General features: G+C 37.5%; 1 protein-coding gene across 3 annotated transcripts in view; it reads left to right on the top strand.

The window, feature by feature from the left end:
- Positions 1-19,231, top strand: part of SEL1L (SEL1L adaptor subunit of SYVN1 ubiquitin ligase) — a 52,630-nt gene that overhangs the window by 17,774 nt on the left and 15,625 nt on the right. For all 3 annotated transcript variants that reach the window (XM_079699787.1, XM_079699786.1, XM_079699785.1), the window contains exons 4-12: positions 4,856-5,023; positions 6,410-6,515; positions 7,537-7,699; positions 10,465-10,518; positions 10,609-10,668; positions 12,954-13,035; positions 13,403-13,557; positions 16,743-16,799; positions 18,591-18,659. In XM_079699787.1, the coding sequence (XP_079555913.1) occupies positions 4,856-5,023; positions 6,410-6,515; positions 7,537-7,699; positions 10,465-10,518; positions 10,609-10,668; positions 12,954-13,035; positions 13,403-13,557; positions 16,743-16,799; positions 18,591-18,659 (914 nt within the window). The remainder of the gene's footprint in view (positions 1-4,855; positions 5,024-6,409; positions 6,516-7,536; positions 7,700-10,464; positions 10,519-10,608; positions 10,669-12,953; positions 13,036-13,402; positions 13,558-16,742; positions 16,800-18,590; positions 18,660-19,231) is intronic.

Here is a 19,231-nt window from a genome sequence, read left to right as displayed (position 1 = left end):
ACTGCACCACCAGGGAAGCCTGACTATAAGTATATTTTTGACTCTAAATATATTTGACTAAAATGCTACTTACTGCTGTATATTTGGAAGTACAAAATTGCTTCAAACAAGCAGCATGATTAAATAGTCGTCTTATTAACAGAATACCCATCTAAACTTATAGATATAATATCAGTCTTTAATAGAGTGTAAATGCTCTTAAAATGAGGAATTTACAGAGCTAAATCCCTTGGCTTTATCTATATGGATCAAGAGGTTGATGTTTTTGTTTTGTTTTGATTTTACAATTAAAAATGAGGAAAAGATATGAGTATTTGTATTCCAGGACATTTAATTCAGTACCAATAACAACATTCTAGCCACATTTACATTGTTTTCTCTTGGCAACTGAAGAAAAACATACAACCTAAAAGTTGCAAATTATGTTTTATTCGGGGACCTTACTGAGGACTGTACGGTGGGAGACAGCCTCTCAGATAGCTCTGAGGACCTGCTCCTAAGAGGTAAGGGAGGAGCCAGGATATATAGTTTTTGCTGGGAAGAAAAAAATGCATGTAGTCAGACATCAAAATATTACTGCTAATCACAAACATCAGACATCTCAAGTTAATGATTTTAGTGCTTTTCTATGTTTGGGAAGATGCAAGAGTCTGGGCTCACTGAAATTATGCCTTAGATATGCATCTTAACTATATAGAGCCCGTATCCTGTTTTTCTCCATCCTGAATTCCCCTCAGGGGGCACTGTTGGGGACGCAGCTGCAGTGGCTGGTGACTCTATGGCAGACAACATTCCTTGTTTACTGAATGGCAAACGACAGTCTTTGCCCACACTCTTGAATTCTTTCCACCAACGTTCAAACATGCTGTCATATCTGAACATTAGAAAAACCAAGACTTGGCCCCCAGTGCCCCTCCGACAACCACCTTACTCCTCTAGTCCCCTTCATAGCATTATTCTTGGGAAGAGTTGTCTCTGTTCACTGACTTTGCTTCCTCTCTTTCCATTCTCTAATCTGAGTGTGACGAGGCCCTGGTCCCCTCCAGACCACTAAAGCCACTCTCCTCCAGGCGCATTCTAATTGCTGAATACCTGGTCAGTTCTTGGTCCTTACCTTACCGACCCCTCATGTATTGTTTTTCCTTTCTCTGAAGATGCTTTCTTCCCTTGGCTGTGGTTCCTCGGAACCTGCCTGATGTTGAAACGTAAGGTTGCCCCCAAGACTCAGCCTTTATCTTCTGCTCTGTCTACACCATTCTCTAGTGACCTTTGATTCCATCTGTGTTGATGCCCAGGTTTCTCTGTAACTCCTGCACTGTAGTTGATTTAACCAACCTACTTGTCATAAACCTTTGAGTTCTTTTTGGCTTTATGTTTTTAAAATTATGATGATGCACAAATGCTCTCTTGGACATACCTCTTTGTATCTTCGTGGGAGCACTTCTATTAAGTAAACATCCCAGAAGTGAAAACATGGGATCGAAAGGTGTATGGAGCTTTTCAATTCTAACAGATATTATTGAATGCCCCTCTACACTCCTGCCAACAGTATGGAAGTTCCCATTTACCTATATTCTGGCCAGCGCTGAAGGATTACAGGTTCAGGTAGGGTTTGGGGCGGGAGCAGGGGGGTTGTTAAAAACCTTTCTAGCTTTCCTAAATGATTCTAATTGACTTTGCAAGAGCAAATTTCTACTAGTTTAAATATAGAGCAGTCTGTTCGTTATTATAAGTTCTCAAATACCATTAAGTTAAATATCTTACTCTCAAGGTCTAAATAGATTGTGATACTATGTCATATTTACATGAAGGTTCAGAGTTGACTTAACACATTTTTTTCCCTTTCATTTTAAGTGTCACATTTGATTACTGGCTATCATTAACTCAAATTGCATATTCAGTCAGCCTCCTTATGCCAGAGCAGTGATTACCATTGTTTTTAAAACTGGTACTGTTTTCATGGCTGTTTTTAAAATAATAGCTTCGAAATTCTTAGAGAATTTCTCCATGGAAGAAAATTAACTGAAATCAATGCTATTGTGAGGAATATCAACTTGAGATTATTGACTTGAAACCAGCAAGTCCCAGTCAGTACCTCTGGAAGACTTTAAAATAAGTTTAAAAGGTAATAGTAGTTTCCCTGTGGTGATTTTGCTTGGAGAAGATAGCTGAGAGATATAAATTTTCTTTCTACTAACTTAATAATAAACACATTATTTTGACCAAGATATTTCGATTTTACTAAATTGATAAATCAGGTGTACCCTGGGAGTTCTTCCTGCTTAAGTTAGTGCTGACTCGGTAGTAGGTTAACTCCTTTTGTTGCCAAAAACCTTTGGGTTCTCTCCAGTTTCTTTTCTGCTGTATTGTTCCATCACATGAAAACAAATGCTTTCATGTATTTGAACCACTTAGAAAATATAAGTTCTGGCAAACTAGAATTCTTATGACAATTCTTATTTGCTTTTAAAACAGAAATTTCTGTTATCATAGGGAAAAATCAAATATACTTTAAACCATTGTATGTTATTTAAGTTGAAATTCAAGTTTACAAACTGCAGTTGTACAGATACTACCTTTCCAAAGCAAATTTGAATCTAGTAGCAGTGCATGGGAGCGCCTTTTTCGGATTCTATAGTCAAAGTGATGCCTCTGAGGTTGGTGATAAAGGATGCTTTGCTAATATGTTGCATTAAAGATCACTTCTTAAAAAGTGGACAAATCAAAGGTGAAAAAGTTAATTTGCCTCTGGTCAGTGATTACCAGGATGGTGAATGACATTTATCTGGTGGTAAACCATTTTGAATTCGTTTGCCTTTCATAACTTACTGAAAATAATTTTCAAATTAGTCTTAGAATGTATTCTTCTTTACACAGGAAAGAAAGAGCATACATTTTCTAGCCTTTCAGAGCATAAGTGCCGGGAATAAAATAGCAATCACCATCTCCTAGACTCTTACCACCTTATGGGGCAGGCACCATCATGAGTCCCTTACATGTATTATTTCAGTGCATCTTTGTGAGTAACTCTGTGCAGCAAGGACTGTTATCCCTATTTGTAGATAAGGAGGTTATCTCCAAATAATTTTATGGGTAAGGAGAGAGATTAAATAACTTACTCAAAGTTCACAGCTAATAATCAGTAGGGTTTGAGTCAGGTGTTCTGACTCCGGAACCTATATTGTTACTTACTAAGCTCTGCTGCCTAATTAAATTCTCCATGTAAAAGCAACCAGTGAACGTTGGCATATATGTACTCGTACTTACTGTATGGTTGGAGCCTAGGCTCAGGCCCGGCCCTTTGGTATTCTCATATACCTCGTAATTGGCATTCTTATGCATACTCTTGGCTTCAAATACATCTGTAAACTGGAGAACTTTCTTTTTGGCTACAGCTGAAAAGATGTCTAAGACATTTCACTTGTTTTTTGTTAGCTACCTTGAATGTAGCAGGAGGAAAGCTTAACTTGTCTCTCTCCTGATCCATTTCATCCCTACCCAGTAACCTACTCCTCCTTTAGTGTTCTCTATCTTAGTAAGGACAATCACCTACTCACTTCCTGAAGCCTAATACCTGGGAGTCTTCCTTGATTCCTCTCTCCTCATCTGCACATCTAGTCAGTAAGTAGTACCATATCTCCTTCCTTAGCATCACTTGAGTACATCCACTTTTTTCATTTCATTGTCCTCTTCAGGCTACCATTACCTCTCGATTAGACCACTGTCACAACCTTTAAACCGGTCACCTTGCATCCAGCCTGGCATTCCATTGTCCCCTCTCTAAGTAAAGTATAAGTATGCGCATGTCACTCCTACTTTAAACTCTTGAGTTTCCATTGTTGTCAGGATAAAATCCAAATTGAGTTAGTAAGACTTGTCAGGACCTCCCTAGTCTAGCTTCTTCGTGCTTCTTTAGCTTCTTCTCTTGTCCACTTTGACACTCACACTACGTGTTCTGAGATAATGAACTTTATTTTCTCTAATATGCCATGCTGTCTTTCATTTGATTCTTAACACATACTTTTCCCTTTGTCTACAATGCTTGTCCCCCTACCCCACCCCAAAGCATTTCATCTACCACCTCTTCCTAGACATCCGTGAGGTTCAGTGTAAACTGCAGTTCCTGACGGGGAACTTTCCTTTCCATAACATCAATCATACTTTTGTTTAATGTCTCTCTTCCTTGCTAGGCAGTAAGTTCCATGTAGCAGAGACCTCTGCTCCACCTCATTTCCAGCACCTGACATAATTCCCAGCACCTAGGAGATACGTGGAAAGAACTTACAGAACAAATTAGAGATATGGTTTTTACCCTTAACAAGCTCTAAGTCTAGTGGGAGCTAGAGTATGGTAAAGAAAGAAGCTCAGTGAGTGTGGTCAGTACTCTAATAAAATGCTGGGGGATCACAGAGGAGTATGTGAGTGATTAACTTTGCCTGGGGGAGCATTTTCCCTGTGTGACTTTATATTATTGAAGAAATTGACTTACAGCATTCAGATAGGAAAAAAAGGAGAGTTGTGCTGAGCAGTGGAATTGATTCAGTTGCATTTGCCTTATTTTTTGCTCACTGGTTGCGCAGCTGTTTTCAGTAGACTTTTGATATTCTAAGGTTATTATCTCAAGACCTCCCAAAATTCTAACCTAGATATAGAGCTGGGTAGTCAGCTAGCCATGCTCACTAAGTTGACTCACCTTCACGTCGTCCCTGAGCAAAATCAGTGCTGGGTCTTTTATGTTCCCCATTACAAATCATGTATCTGTGTCTTTTCAGTCTCATAGTTGAGATTGACAGTGTTAAATCCATGAATACCAGAGGTGCTGTTCATGTTTAGATTTTTTTTTTTTTCTTTCCAGCTTTGACCGCCATTGAAGGCACAGCTCACGGGGAGCCCTGTCACTTCCCTTTTCTGTTCCTGGATAAGGAATATGATGAGTGTACCTCAGATGGGAGGGAAGATGGCAGACTGTGGTGTGCTACAACCTATGACTACAAGGCAGATGAAAAGTGGGGCTTTTGTGAAAGTAAGTATTGCTCAGTAGGCGGCACGTCCACATTGTTTTGTGTCTCAGGCAACAGTTTAAAGGTCTTTTTGTAGCCGTCCTTTTTCCACCTTTGTGAGAAATGGTCAACGTCGATGACGCGGTTGTTGCCTTAAAGCCTGGACGTCAGCGCAGGAAGCGTGCAGCGTACTTACTTCCAGACCGTCACTCAGGCGGCTTATCACACTTGTGCCTTATTTAGAGGTGGTTTTCCATTGGTGTGCATGGGTTGTTCTGAAACTCTCAGGCAGGCTGCTAAATTAATTAATAATGAAACGTTGTTTGGCAATAAAGGAAATAGAACATTCTGGTGAAGGTTAATTAATAGTGGTTAAAAGAAAGATCATACCTTTCCTAAATACTTGAGCAAAATGCACTGTGCTAAGTTAACATTTGACAAATATAGTATACTTAACTGTCCTAAGTGTTCATGTCAGTACTAAGGGACTGACTTCTAAATGCAAGCAAGCTGTGTTTTGGGGAAAAACTTTATAACTAATAAAAAACAATGGAAAACCTTGAATATACCTCATTTGATACCAAATGACATTTTCAGAATAATGGCTCTGATAGACTATTTAGGCTTTCCTAGATATGTCATACAGTCCGTCTTTGGATGTAGGCCAGTATGATTAAGTACTCCAGATTAACACATCAGATTTTGTTTTTATATTGCAAGAACAGCTCACTTCTGTTTCTGTAAATATTAGTCCTCATGAAATACTCAAATGTCTCTTGGTGAGTTCTGTATTTCTGTTAAATGCTATATTACAGTAACAAAATAATTTTTGAGAAATCTGCAATAATTCTGTGATTTTCAGGGTTGTATTAGTGCATAGGAAAAAAAGTAGAGAACTTGAACATTAAATCAGGATCTGTAGTTAATAAAAATCAATTTTTTTACTAATTTTTGTTATGTAATTAATCAAGTACTTTCTCCTTGTAAAATATACAGCATTTCAGGTGAGACTGAAGTGTTCTTTGACTACAACAGTATTTTTCTGTTTTTTTACTGTCCTGATTTTAGCTGACCTTGGCATATATAATCATAAGCTCCTACTGAAATTTTAGTTGAATTATATAAAAAGTTAGAATTACTAGCAGAAAAGTACCCTCCAAAAGCAGGTCGATATTGCTTTCTCTGAAAGAAAGTGATTTCAATGAGGTTTTTTTTTTTTCTAAGTCTTATCTTTTGTCAGATAAAGGCCATACTGAAAACCATGTGTCTTTAGAGTCAGACTTGGAAATGGTGAAAGATCATGGATTGTGTTTGCATGACCACCCAAAAGAAAGAATACATACTGATGTTTGATAAATAATTAGTGCAGAATTATCCATGTAAATGCAAAATGTAAATTTTATTTTTAGCTGAAGAAGAGGCTGCCAAAAGACGGCAAATGCAGGAAGCGGAAATGATGTACCAGACTGGGATGAAAATCCTCAATGGAAGCAATAAGAAAAGCCAGAAAAGAGAGTAGGTAGCACGGCCAACTCCATTCTTACCCCGTGATAGGCCATTACTGAGATAAATGGATAAGTACTTTTTAAATTTAATATACTGCCAGAGACAAAGGATTTCTTAAGTTGCATTACAAGAAAACTTAATATGATATATGAACATTAGGGGCATTACTTTTATCAAATTTTAGCTTGTTGGGGTAAAAAGGTCCTAAATACCAGTCACAAGAATGAACAGTGAGCAAATGGCAATATTTGATTAAGTTATAGTAATTTCTCAGAGCCAGGAATACATACAATATCCAGAATTCAAAGTGACATAAAACAAACAAAAGGAATTGTTGTCGGGTGTTTTCTGATTTTTTGGTTTTTCTTTGTAATTTTCTTGCAAAGTCTAGAATTTAGGAATGAAAGAACATAAAACAAGTGATTGTCCTGTAACATTTTATGTCTTAATTTCAGCTGATTTTTGTTATAGTCTGTGCAAAGAACACAGTTGTGGTGGTTATCATTCATTAGATTATTTACCGGACACCATATTATTACAGTTCTCACATTGCAAATCTAGTTAACTTTTCTTTTTTTTTTTTTTTTGAGGTACGCGGGCCTCTCACTGTTGTGGCCTCTCCCGTTGCGGAGCACAGGCTCCGGACGCGCAGGCCCAGCGGCCATGGCTCACGGGCCCAGCCGCTCCGTGGCATGTGGGATCTCCCCAGACCTGGGGCACAAACCCGTGTCCGCTGCATTGGCAGGCGGACTCTCAACCACTGCGCCACCAGGGAAGCCCTAGTTAACTTTTTTAATCAAATTTTTAGGATTACTATTAGTGTAATTAGAATTCCAAGATATTGCAATAACAGAACTGGTACCTTATGTAAAAACAAAAGTAAGTTTTGTAAGCAACACTACTTTAGTAAAAATAAAATATCAGAGGGATTCTATAGAATAAGGAGGTTAAGCTGCATTTTAGGAGATCTTGAAAAAAATGTCAGCTCCAAAATATTGCTAATTTGTTTTTTCATTGCTTATGTTTAAAGAGCATATCGGTATCTTCAAAAGGCAGCAAGCATGAACCATACCAAGGCCCTGGAGAGAGTGTCCTATGCTCTTCTGTTTGGTGATTACCTGACACAGAATATCCAGGCAGCTAAAGAGATGTTTGAGAAACTGACTGAGGAAGGTTCTCCCAAGGGACAAACTGTAAGTATACTTTCCGTGGAGGATCTCTCTGCATACAGCACTGGTTTATTTTAATAATGTGGTACTCTTCGTTGCCCTGACTTCCTTTAACAAGTAAAACTGTAAATATTAATTTTGTAGCAGATCATTTTCCCAGTCTTCTTGGACAGTCTTTTTCCTTAGTTTGAGAACATTTATAGTCACTTAAGGCATATTTGCAATTGCATCTTGCCAAAATTATATTTGTAGTTTTCCAAGTTAAATCTTCAGAGAATTAAATGAAGGTAATTGTTTTTTATCTGAAATTACTCACCGTTATATTTTTTTTTCCTAAGGTCAGGTGCTCCAGCTCCTGTTAATCTTGGTATTTTTGTAGAAAGATATTTTGTTACAGAAGCAGTACATGTCCTTTATAAGGAAACTAGAAATACAAACTAAAAAAGCTAAGAAAATAAACATCACATATGTACCTCCCAGACGTAGGCACTGGTAATATGTTAGTCCATGCATACCCTTCTAGACCTTTCTCTTCGTGTAAATTCTTTATTAAAATAAAATGTCATTGCCTCTGTTCCATAACTTGCTCTTTTCAATCAGTAGCCTTTAGCCCTTCCAATTCCAGTAAACTTTTACATCGTATAACACCTATACCATATTCGTACGGTGTTGAGCCAAAACATTTTCTTTATATCTGTTTTGTCCAAATCAGTATTTGGTCCAGGACTATACTTATATTTGGTTGCTACTTCTAGCATAGCCCGCACCTTTCTTTTTTTTTTTCTGTGTTAGAGATAAGGCCAGTTTTTCTACAGAATGTTCTGCCTCAGTTTGTCTACTTGTTTCTTCATAGTGTCCTTTAGTTTGTTTCTTCATCATCTATGTTTCCTAAAACTGAGTGACACAGCTAAAGGCTGATGAACTCAAGTAAAATGTTCTTAGTTAGGCTACTGTGTAGCGAATGTTCCAATTCCATATTGCCCTTTGAGCCAGTTGATACATAATATCTGCTTGACGCCCCACTAGTAATGGTAGGATTGATGCCTGGATTTAGGGGTCACCACGTTTATTTAAAATGCCCTCAATAGAGGGAAGGGAAAGGGGCTGGGGATTGAGTTACTAATCAATTATACCTGTGTGAAGAAGCCTCCATACAAATCCCTCAACTCTGGGGTTTGGAGAGCCTCCAGGTTGGTGAATACATCCACGTGGCAGGAGGTGGTACACCAACTCCATGGGGACAGAAGCTCCTGCACTTAGGACTCTTACGGACCTCACCCTTTGTACCTCTGCATCTGGCTGTTTATCTGTATTCTTTATATTGTCTTTTAATTTTGTGTATAAGTTTTTTCATGTAAAATAAGCAACTTTAGTTGAATTTATTCATCTTTTATGGTTTCTGGGTTTTGTGTCCTACTTATAAAGGTGTTTTGCCCACTTAAAAAAAAAAGGTCTTCAATAATAAAGATTTATCAATGGTTCGGGATTTGCTTAAAGATAAAACAAAATTTCTAGTCACAGAGGAAGTCTGTTTTCAGACTATGTAAACAGTAAAGGCATTTGGACCATTGTTTTCCACAGGACTGATAACCTGATGTAGTTGTAACCTACAACTCTTATGTAGTCTTGGTTTTGGTTTATAAACAGGTTGTATCTTAATTGCTCCCCTTTGTTTTCAAGGCTTTTTTCCCCTTTTTACATAAATCAGGTTATGTAAAATTCACACATACATTCTTTATCTTCAGACACATTCTGTTCTGAGGAATGGTTTTACTTTTAAGGCATCTTTTCCCTCTAATAATAGAACCTTACAATGCCACAGTGCTTTACACACTGCAAAGCACTCTCTCCACCATAATTAATTCTAGCTGATGAAGCAAAGCACCAAAATCACAGTGGCTTCACACAGCAAGGAGTTAATTCTTGTTTATGCCAGGTCCCATGCAGCTCTCCTGCCTGAGTTACTCTTCATATGGTGACTTAGGGTCAGGGGCTGCTCCTGTCATATAGCTATATACCTCTGGAACACGGGGCTTCCAAGCCATCACGAAGGGAGAAGGGAGGACTGGAGGATTCTCTGGGATGTTTTTAAGGGCCAGGTCTGAAAATGGCTTGCATCCCCTCTGGTCACGTCCCAGACAGTGGCCCTACCTAACTTCAAGCGAGGCTGGGAAATGTAGAAGGGCTCGTGGCTTTTGATGAGAATAGCACCTGCGTTTACAACTTTAGCCTATGCTTTCATGTCATCAGGGATGATCCTCAGAGGGCAGAGGGTAGAACCTTACCAATACATTGGTTGGTTGGTTGGGTTTTTTTAAGAAAACTGTGTATGCTCTAGTGTTGTAAAGTGACCTTTCTCCCTTGACCCCTTCAACTTAGCCCCTTGCTGCCTCTTTTTATTCCTGTGATAGCTTATTTAGTCATCTCTTACCCACTATCATTGTGTATCACCCTTCACATAGATAATATGTTGATGTAATGATATAGGAGACATTTTGTTTTCATAATAGCTGTTCATCAAGAATCAAGTAAAAGTCATATTTAAATGTGTTCAGCTTTGGTTTTCTAGTTGATGTTTTATTAAATTGTCTTTAATCTTCAAGCTAAGCTTTTTTAGTTGCTTAAAGTTATATTTCATTATGTAATTTGTAAAACCTTGAATGCATTTCTGAGGCTTTTTAATTCCACAGTTGTGCTTATTTGCAACTGTTCAAATCTTTTAGCATTTAAAGATTCTTGCATCTTTTCATGGTTCATAAAACTGTCTGCCTTTTATCATTTTGTTTCAGGCTCTTGGCTTTCTCTATGCTTCTGGACTTGGTGTTAATTCAAGTCAGGCAAAGGTAATATTATTAAAACTTCATTGTATATTACAATTTGAATTGGGTAAATATGTAACTATGTTGAGTTAAGCATCTTTTGTTCTTTCACAGGCCCTTGTTTATTATACTTTCGGAGCTCTTGGGGGCAACCTGATAGCCCACATGGTTTTGGTAAGTAAGACTTAAATGGAAGGCTAATAACATTGAATAGTTGGTTTACAAGTGGCCACAACTTTTCTAGATTTCATGATTGAAATTTACTTATATTCATTAAGACCCAATATTCAATTGAATGTCCTTCAGCTTCTTGTTAATGGATACAGCAATTGAATCTACGTGTGGATGAAAATTGGTAGAGTCCACAGTTTGTCTTTAAAATGATTAGTTTGGCTGATTTCCCTTAAAATAGAAATCTGATAAATGGTTCTTTCTCAGTTTTCTATAAGTTGGAATTGTTTGTCAGAATCATTTTTTAGATTGGGTTATGACAGATTTTACATTTAAATAGTTGAAGGACTAAGTATACAAATAACCAGTGTCCTATAAAGTTCATTACAGAGTATCTCTCATGTATTACCTGATAGTGTTGATCACTTAAATGGCTTAGTGTTAAAATATAGAATCTTTCCACCATGTTCTTTTTTGCTGAGGTGTTTAATCTGCCTTCTACTTTATAAATTGATTTTGGGTGAGTCCACATGACCTCTGACCCATATTACTGCGTTCCAAATGAATATGTAAATTCTTGCAGGAATGTAAAGAATAGATTGAGCAGAAATGAGACCGAAAGCAGAGAAACCAGTCCAAAATCTGGAGGGGGCTATAGGTCTGGTCATTGATGGGATTATGAAACTTAACAAAGAAGGAAAATCTAGTTTTCTGGCCAGTTGGGTAGATCCTGGATAATTTTCCCTATGTGTATTCCAAAAATATTTACTGAAAGCTTGTCATTAGAATTCCAAAGATCAGTAAGATATAATACCATCGCACAACAAGCTTTTAATGTAGAAAGGGAGACATGAGTAAGGAGGTCGTTACAATGCAGCATGAGAATGTCAGGGAATCACCTAAAAAGCACCTCACCCATACTGGCATTGGAAGGAGATACTTCTGAAGAAAGGAGCAACTAAAACGTTGGAAAATAGAATGCGAGGTAGTCTGTCAACAGGACAGGTAGGCAGGGATCATGTAAACAGCTGTACGTCACACCAGAGAGCTTGGGCTTAGTCCTGTTACAGAGGTAAACTGCTGAAGGAGTTTCAGTAAGTGAAAAACAAGGGCGTTGCTCTAGGTTTCTGAAACACTCCTTACTAATTTTGAAGTCTTTTTCACTTGTTCGTTTAATCTCCAGGAACGTTTATTCCTCAAACAGTAATTGAAAAGTTATTTTTAGATGAATTTTCAAGAAATATTAGATATTTTTGACACAAATCTTTTTAAACTACTTATCAGTCTCCTTAAATGGTGGCTACAAAACAAGAACATTAAGTATGAATATTACACATGTTATGGGTCTTCCTTGGTGGTGCAGTGGTTAAGAATCCACCTGCCAATTCAGGGGACACAGGTTCGAGCCCTGGTCTGGGAAGATCCCACATGCCGCGGAGCAACTAAGCCCTTGCACCACAACTACTGAGCCTGCTCTCTAGAGCCTGCAAGCCACAACTACTGAAGCCTGCGTGCCACAACTACTGAAGCCCACGCACCTAGAACCCGTGCTGCACAACAAGAGAAGCCACCGCAATGAGAAGCCCGTGCGCTGCAACAAAGAATAGCCCCCACTCTTCACAACTAGAGAAAGCCTGTGCACAGCAACGAAGACCCAACGCAGCCAAAAATAAATAAATACATTAATTAAAAAAATATATATATATATATTATACATGTTATTATACACTCATTCCCTAAGGATTGTTAAAATTGGTAAAGCTATTTGAGTCTGTGCTAAATGGCTCCAGAGAGCTCTGTCTTCTGCTCTTTATAATTAACTATCTTCCCCCTTATTCTGAAGTCATTTATTGCTGGTATTACTGTGCCTGTTTTAGTAGTCTCTTGTCTTCCCTGTTTTGCTAATTTGTTCCTTCTTTAAGAGCTACTTTGGAAGATTAACCTGTTTTTGTTAAAATTGTATCTGAAGTAAAATTGAAATCTATTCTAAGCAAGAGCCCAAGCAATTTTCTCTTAGAGGTAAACGGGCACACTGCATACATAAAGTTGATGGCATCTATTTTGATTGCTCTCGGAACTTTATTATTTATTTCCTAGTTCTTAGCCTGGTTGTTGAAGTTGCTGAGTATGTTACCTCAACGTAAAACTCAGGATAAATGATGTAGCCAAGTACTTGGATCAAAGGACAGCAAAATTACATTCTGCGTATAGTTAGCTTTATTTGTTCCCACAAAAATGCCACTGAAGCATGTGAAACTGCCTTCTTCTCACCTGAAGTTGTATTACAGGGTTACCGATACTGGGCTGGCATTGGGGTCCTCCAGAGCTGTGAATCTGCACTGACTCATTATCGTCTTGTTGCTAATCATGGTATCTACCTTTTTGCCTTTCACCCTTACCAAAACCCAAAAAAAATTCAAACAGAATTAATTTTAAATACATCTATTTTCATTGTACTACTTGAAATACTGTGACTGTTTCTCTCAAGTAGAATCATCTTTACACTAGTTGATTAAGAAGTACTTTTCAAAAATTTGCTTTGGGTTCCACTTCTTAATATTATGTGGGGAAAAAAAAACACCTGAATTTAGATTACTCTTTTGTACTCTATAGACCACTATGGAAACAGTTTCCTTCAACATAGTGTCTGTCAGCATTTGGCAGCTGCAATTGTACTTCCCTCTGTGGGACAGTCCCTCTGACTTTCATCCCCATCATTACTTTGTCCACATTTCAGTTGCTAGTGATATCTCACTGACGGGAGGCTCAGTAGTACAGAGAATACGGCTGCCTGACGAGGTGGAAAACCCAGGAATGAACAGTGGAATGCTTGAAGAAGATTTGATTCAGTATTACCAGTTCTTAGCCGAAAAAGGTGATGTGCAAGCACAGGTACGTGTTTAAACATCTCCCGCGAGATCTTACTGCCTTGTATGTGACAGCCTCTGGGGGCAAGCACTTATATCTATAACATTTTCACGGAGCTATTATTAGCTACATGATTACCACACTCTCACGACCTTCCGTTTGGACTCACCTGGGATGTGGCCCAGGCATATTGATGGTTCCATGAAAGCTGGCCGGGGTGACTCTGCTGTGCACCGCAGTTGGAAACTGCTGCTTAAATGGAGCGGCGTTGCGGTGGTGATGAAGGCTCTTCTGGGGGTCACCCAGGATGGAAACTGTCACCCCCCCTCAAACAAAAAGTCTCTGGCGCATTTGGAATTTCAGATGCTCTTCAGAGCTATCCATGTTTCCTTTCCTTATCTTAGACTATAATTTTCTCAAGGTCAAGGACAGAAGTAGGCTTGTTTAATGTAAACTGTATGATATATTCAGTACATCAAAGTATCATGTATAATATGCCGTTTCATGGGTTGTTTTGATGATATTAAAAAGGAGAACTTCGCTGTCCATTTTAAGAACAGTTAATTTTCAGGCTAACAGAAGGGAATATTTTTAAAAATAAAGAAAAAACTTAAGCCATATCTTAGCTCATGGAAATTAAAATAAAGTTGTCTCTTCTGATTACACATCTTTCTTTTATATGACACTAGTTAAAATTCAAAGCACTCTAAATGCTTAACAATAGGGAATTGGCTCAAATATGACACTCCAATATAATGGAATTCTATGCGGTCATTAAATATTATGTAGAATACTACTTAATGTAGAAAGCTGATTTCAGTATATCAAATGAAAATCTCAAGTTAAAAAAGTGTGTGGTATAGTATATCATTTTCTTTTTTTTACTTACTGAGTTATGACATGAATACAGAAAAGTACACAAAACTGAAGTACAGCTCAATGAATTATCAGCAAGGGAACCTCTTGTGTGGTGTAACTAGGACCCTAGAAGCCCCTCTTTGGAACTCTTCTTCCCTCTTGCCCGTAGGTAACCACTGAGCTGGCATCTAACACCATAGATTGGTTTGGCCTGTTTTTGAAGGAGTCTTATGTAAAAATAAATCATACAGCATTTTTTTGGTATCAACTTCTTTTACTCAGCATTATGTTTTTGTGAAATCAATCCACGTGTTTTCACATAGCTGTAATTCATTCATTTGCATTGCTATATAGTATTTCATTGTATGAAACTACCACAGTTCATCGATTTTATTCTTCCCAGATTTGGGCTGTTACAAATAATGCTCTGCATTTTCTTGTACATGTCTTGTGCAAATACTGTCTCAAATTTTCATAGCTTTATAGAACTTGATAGCTAGTGTAATACATTCTCCCACTATCATATTTTCATTATATTTAGCTCTAATTTTCATCGTGATTTCTTTTGACCTGTGTGTAATTTAGAAATGAGTTGCTTAGTTTCCACATACAGTCAGTCCTTTGTAACAGCAGGTTCTGCATCCAAAGATTCAACTAACTGTGGATCAAAAAATTTTAAAACAAATTTTTTTTTCAGAAAGTTCCAAAAAGCAAACTTTGTCACACACTGGCAGCTATTTACATAATATTTACATTGTATTTACAACTATTTACATAGCATTTACATTAAGTATTATAAGTAATCTAGAAATGATTTAAAGTGTACGGGAGGTTGTACGTGGGTTACCTGCACATACTATGCCATTTTATATAAGGACTTGGCGTCTGCAGATTTTGGTATCTGTGGGGTTCCTGGAACCAGTCCCCCATGGATGCCAAGGGACAACTGTACATGGGAATTTTCTGCTTACCTTTTTTGTTGTTGATATCCGGCTTAATCTACTGTAGTCAGAATATGCTCTGTATGACTTCAGTTGTTTGAGAGTTCTTGCAACTTGCTTGATGCCCCATCTTGGTCAGTTTGGGCAAATATTCTGTGCGCTAAAGAGAATGTGAATTTCTACAGTCATTGGGTGTAGTGTTTGATATGTGTCAATTGTCGTGTTTCTTAATCCTACTGTTCAAATCTTTTGAATCCCTACTGAATTTGGCTGCTTCTTCCGTCAAATGCTGAGACAATATTGCTGAAATTTTCCACTCTGATTGTGGATTTGTCTCTTTCTCCTTTTAGTTTCATCAGTTTTGATTTATATATTTTAAGCCATGTTGAATGCATAACTTAATATTGTTATCTTTCTGTTGAGCTAACTTTTGTATCATGAAATGACCTCTTTTATCTCCAGAAATATTTTTTTACTTTAGTTGTATTTTGCCTGATACTGGCATAGCTACACTACGTTTTTTTGGTTAGTATTTACCCGGAATATCTTTTCTATCTTGTACTTTCAACCTTCTAATGTTTAACGTATGTCTCTTGCAAGCATCATATGACTAGTTTTGTTTATTTTTCTTAATCCATTCAGTCTTTTAAGTAGAGTAATTAGTGATATATTTGAGTTTCAATTTTCTATCTCACTTTTATTTTGCTTTTCCAAGTTCCTTTTTCTCTCCTTTCTTACCCTCTTTTGGTTTGAGTTTGTCTGTGTTTTAATCCTATATGTTTTTGAACCCCACAAGATACTATTCTTTTATATAGTCCATCCAATTTAGATTTACTCACAAATTTACCTTTCTCTTGTTCTGTATTTCTTACTGCATCTCCAAGCCTCCCAGGATAATTTTCCCTCTTCTTAAAGAATACTCTTTAGTTCAAAAGATTTGAACTTTTCTTTAGCTTATGTGGAAATGCCTTTATTTCACCTCTATTTCAGGATACTTTGCAACTAAAAGCAGACATTTTTAGTTTTTTTTTAAATGTAGGATATGGACTTCCCTGACGGTCCAGTGGTTAAGACTTCGCCCTCCAGTGCAAGGGGTGTGGGTTCAGTCCCTGGTCAGGGAGCTAAGATCCCACATGCTTCTCAGCCAAAAAACCGAAACATAAAACAGAAGCGATATTGTAACAAATTCAATAAAGACTTTAAAAATTGTCCACATCAAAAGAGTCTTTAAAACAAACAAAAAAATGTAAATTAGAGTAATATCTTAGGGAATTAAGACTAAATGTTTAATTTTCTGTGTTATGAACAGAAACCTTTTTGTGACCAAATGGTTTCTTGTTGGTCTAATTTCATTACATGCCAGAGGCAGGTGCTGCCATTTACTCTTGCCTCCTTTTTGTTCATTTTCAGGTTGGTCTGGGACAGCTGCATCTGCACGGAGGCCGTGGAGTAGAACAAAACCATCAGGTAACCTTCCTGTTCTTAGGGCTTTACATTCCATATTGTAGCAAGAAATGATGCTCCAGATATATTTCTTGCTAAGTCAGTGACAATATCAAGCTTTGTGATTAATGGATGTTGGTAACATCACAAATGAGCTTTCAAGATCTAACCCCTGAGGAAACTGGGGAACAAAAATGTGATCATACCTCGTAGCGATGAGAAAGGTTTTATTAATTCCAAAACCTAGCTCTCAATACGGCCGAAAATGCATAAACAATGTCTTGGTTTTCTATAGGTATTATGATAGAAGTATGTCTTAAAAAACTCCTATTGGAAAATATTTCCTAGAACTGAGGAAAATTCAGTGTTGAGTTTGTGAGAAATTAGGAGTGTACAACTATAGCAGTCAGATCCATATCCCCAACCTTGGTCTGCTTTTTGTCCTGTGTATCGCTCGTCTGCCATCAATATACCTATCGCTTGTGTGAATAACTACCCGCCTGCATTTCCTAAGCAATAGCCTGTCTTTGTAAACTGTGCATCTGATCGTGCAGTTCCATTGCTTAAAACTCTTCTTGAGTGGTCTGTGATTTCTAGTAGCTTGGAAACCAAAACCTTTAACATGACCTCCAAGGCCTTGTACCAGTCTCTATTTACCTCACCAGCCCCTTGCTTTCTGAGTCACAGGCACACGGACCTTTTCTCAGGTCTTTGAAAATATTAAGAACCTCCCTGTCTCAGGACTTCTGGAAGGCCAGTCCCTCTGACCAGAGTGAATATTATTATCATCCCACCTCCTTTCTTCACATAACAATCCTACTCATTCTCCAGAACTCAATTCCAGGGTCTCTTCCCCTGAATGTCTCCACTGACCACAACCCCACTGCAAGAATAGGTCATGGACCACAGTTATGACTTCTGAAAATCTGTATTCCCTGTGGCCTTTGTCCATTATAAATTAGTTAATTATGTAATTGTTTCCCCTGCTAGAATATAAGGTCCAAAACAGCATGAACTATGTCTGCCTTGTTTGCCACTTCATTCCCAGCACCTGGCAGTGCCTAGCATGTATAATATTAAGTTCTCAATAAATGTTCTTCAAACTAACAAAACTGTTTTTCTACCATACCAGTTAAGTATTCTAATTAAGGTTATTTCAAGCACTATATTGTATCAACTTTAAGAATTAGTTTGTAACAAAATACATTTATCGCTAAAACTATACCAAATATTGATGCTTTTTAAAATTATTATTCAAACAGCATTTTGACAACTTTAAGTGTCTTTAGGTCATTAAAATTACATGTCATTAGGCCAGTGAAGCATCAGATGAACTGGTTAGTTAAAATGTCAGGTGAGAGAACAGAATTCTGGTTAAGAATTTGCTACATAGCATTACACAACAAGTTTTGGGACATTCTTGGTGGAAGGCATGTTGAGATTTAAGAACAGTCGCTTTGGGTGACCCCAAGAATAAATAAAAGCAGAAAGATCAGGGAGTGGAGCATTCTAGATGTTCTGCTGAGAGATAATGCAGCTTACACTAGAATTATGGAAATGGAGGATAGTAGATGGATTCAAGATGTATCAGTATTTGGTGGTGAAAGAAATAGGACTTAGTGATGGATTGCATATGAGAGGGAAGTGGGGTGGGTACCTCAGACAACCAGGAGACGTTGTGTTGCCATTTACTTAAACTGAGATACTGCAGTATAACAAGATTTTTTAAAATGTTCCTGAGGTAATTATTTTGGTTAAAAGCCAAGGGCAGATTCTAATAACAACTAATAATTTTCATAAATTCCTTTCTCACAGAGAGCATTTGACTACTTCAATTTAGCAGCTAATGCTGGCAATTCTCATGCCATGGCCTTCTTGGGAAAGGTACTGTACATCCTGTGAACATTTTCTGTAATAGCAAGAGGTGTTCACATAGTAAGCACGTATGGTATTCATCATCTACAATTTACCAAATATAAGCTGTAAATAAAATTTCCAATACAAGCATATTATATCTTGTCTTAAGATAAGTGTTATTCTGAGGCATTTTCTTAAGTAACTTAAAGGTAACATAGCATGTGCTTGTCAGTATGTTAATTCTCCATCGAAGTTAACTATCACTGTCTGCACCCCTACTTTTTGTGTATTATACACAGTAATAAGGGATTTATTCTTTATGCTGTGCAGTTTTTTGCTAAGTCTGTCATAATTACCTGTTTACTTTCATGCTGAATAAGAGACATTTAGAGTGTTGAAATGTGTCTGCAGACCTTGTAATTGTCTTAAATATGATAGCCATCACCCACCTCTCAATGCAGTTCTCTTTTCAAGCAAGGGAACATTTAAGTCTAGAGACTTAATGAATAGGTTCCATATGTCATGGCATAACCTCAAAACTTCCTTTTTTCATTATTTTGAAAATTAACACATTATAAACCAATGGATATTTTCATCTA

This window comes from Hyperoodon ampullatus (assembly GCF_949752795.1).
Source record: "Hyperoodon ampullatus genome assembly, chromosome: 3".
NCBI classification, from domain to species: domain Eukaryota; kingdom Metazoa; phylum Chordata; class Mammalia; order Artiodactyla; family Ziphiidae; genus Hyperoodon; species Hyperoodon ampullatus.
This window is presented reverse-complemented; position numbering and strand designations above follow the sequence as displayed.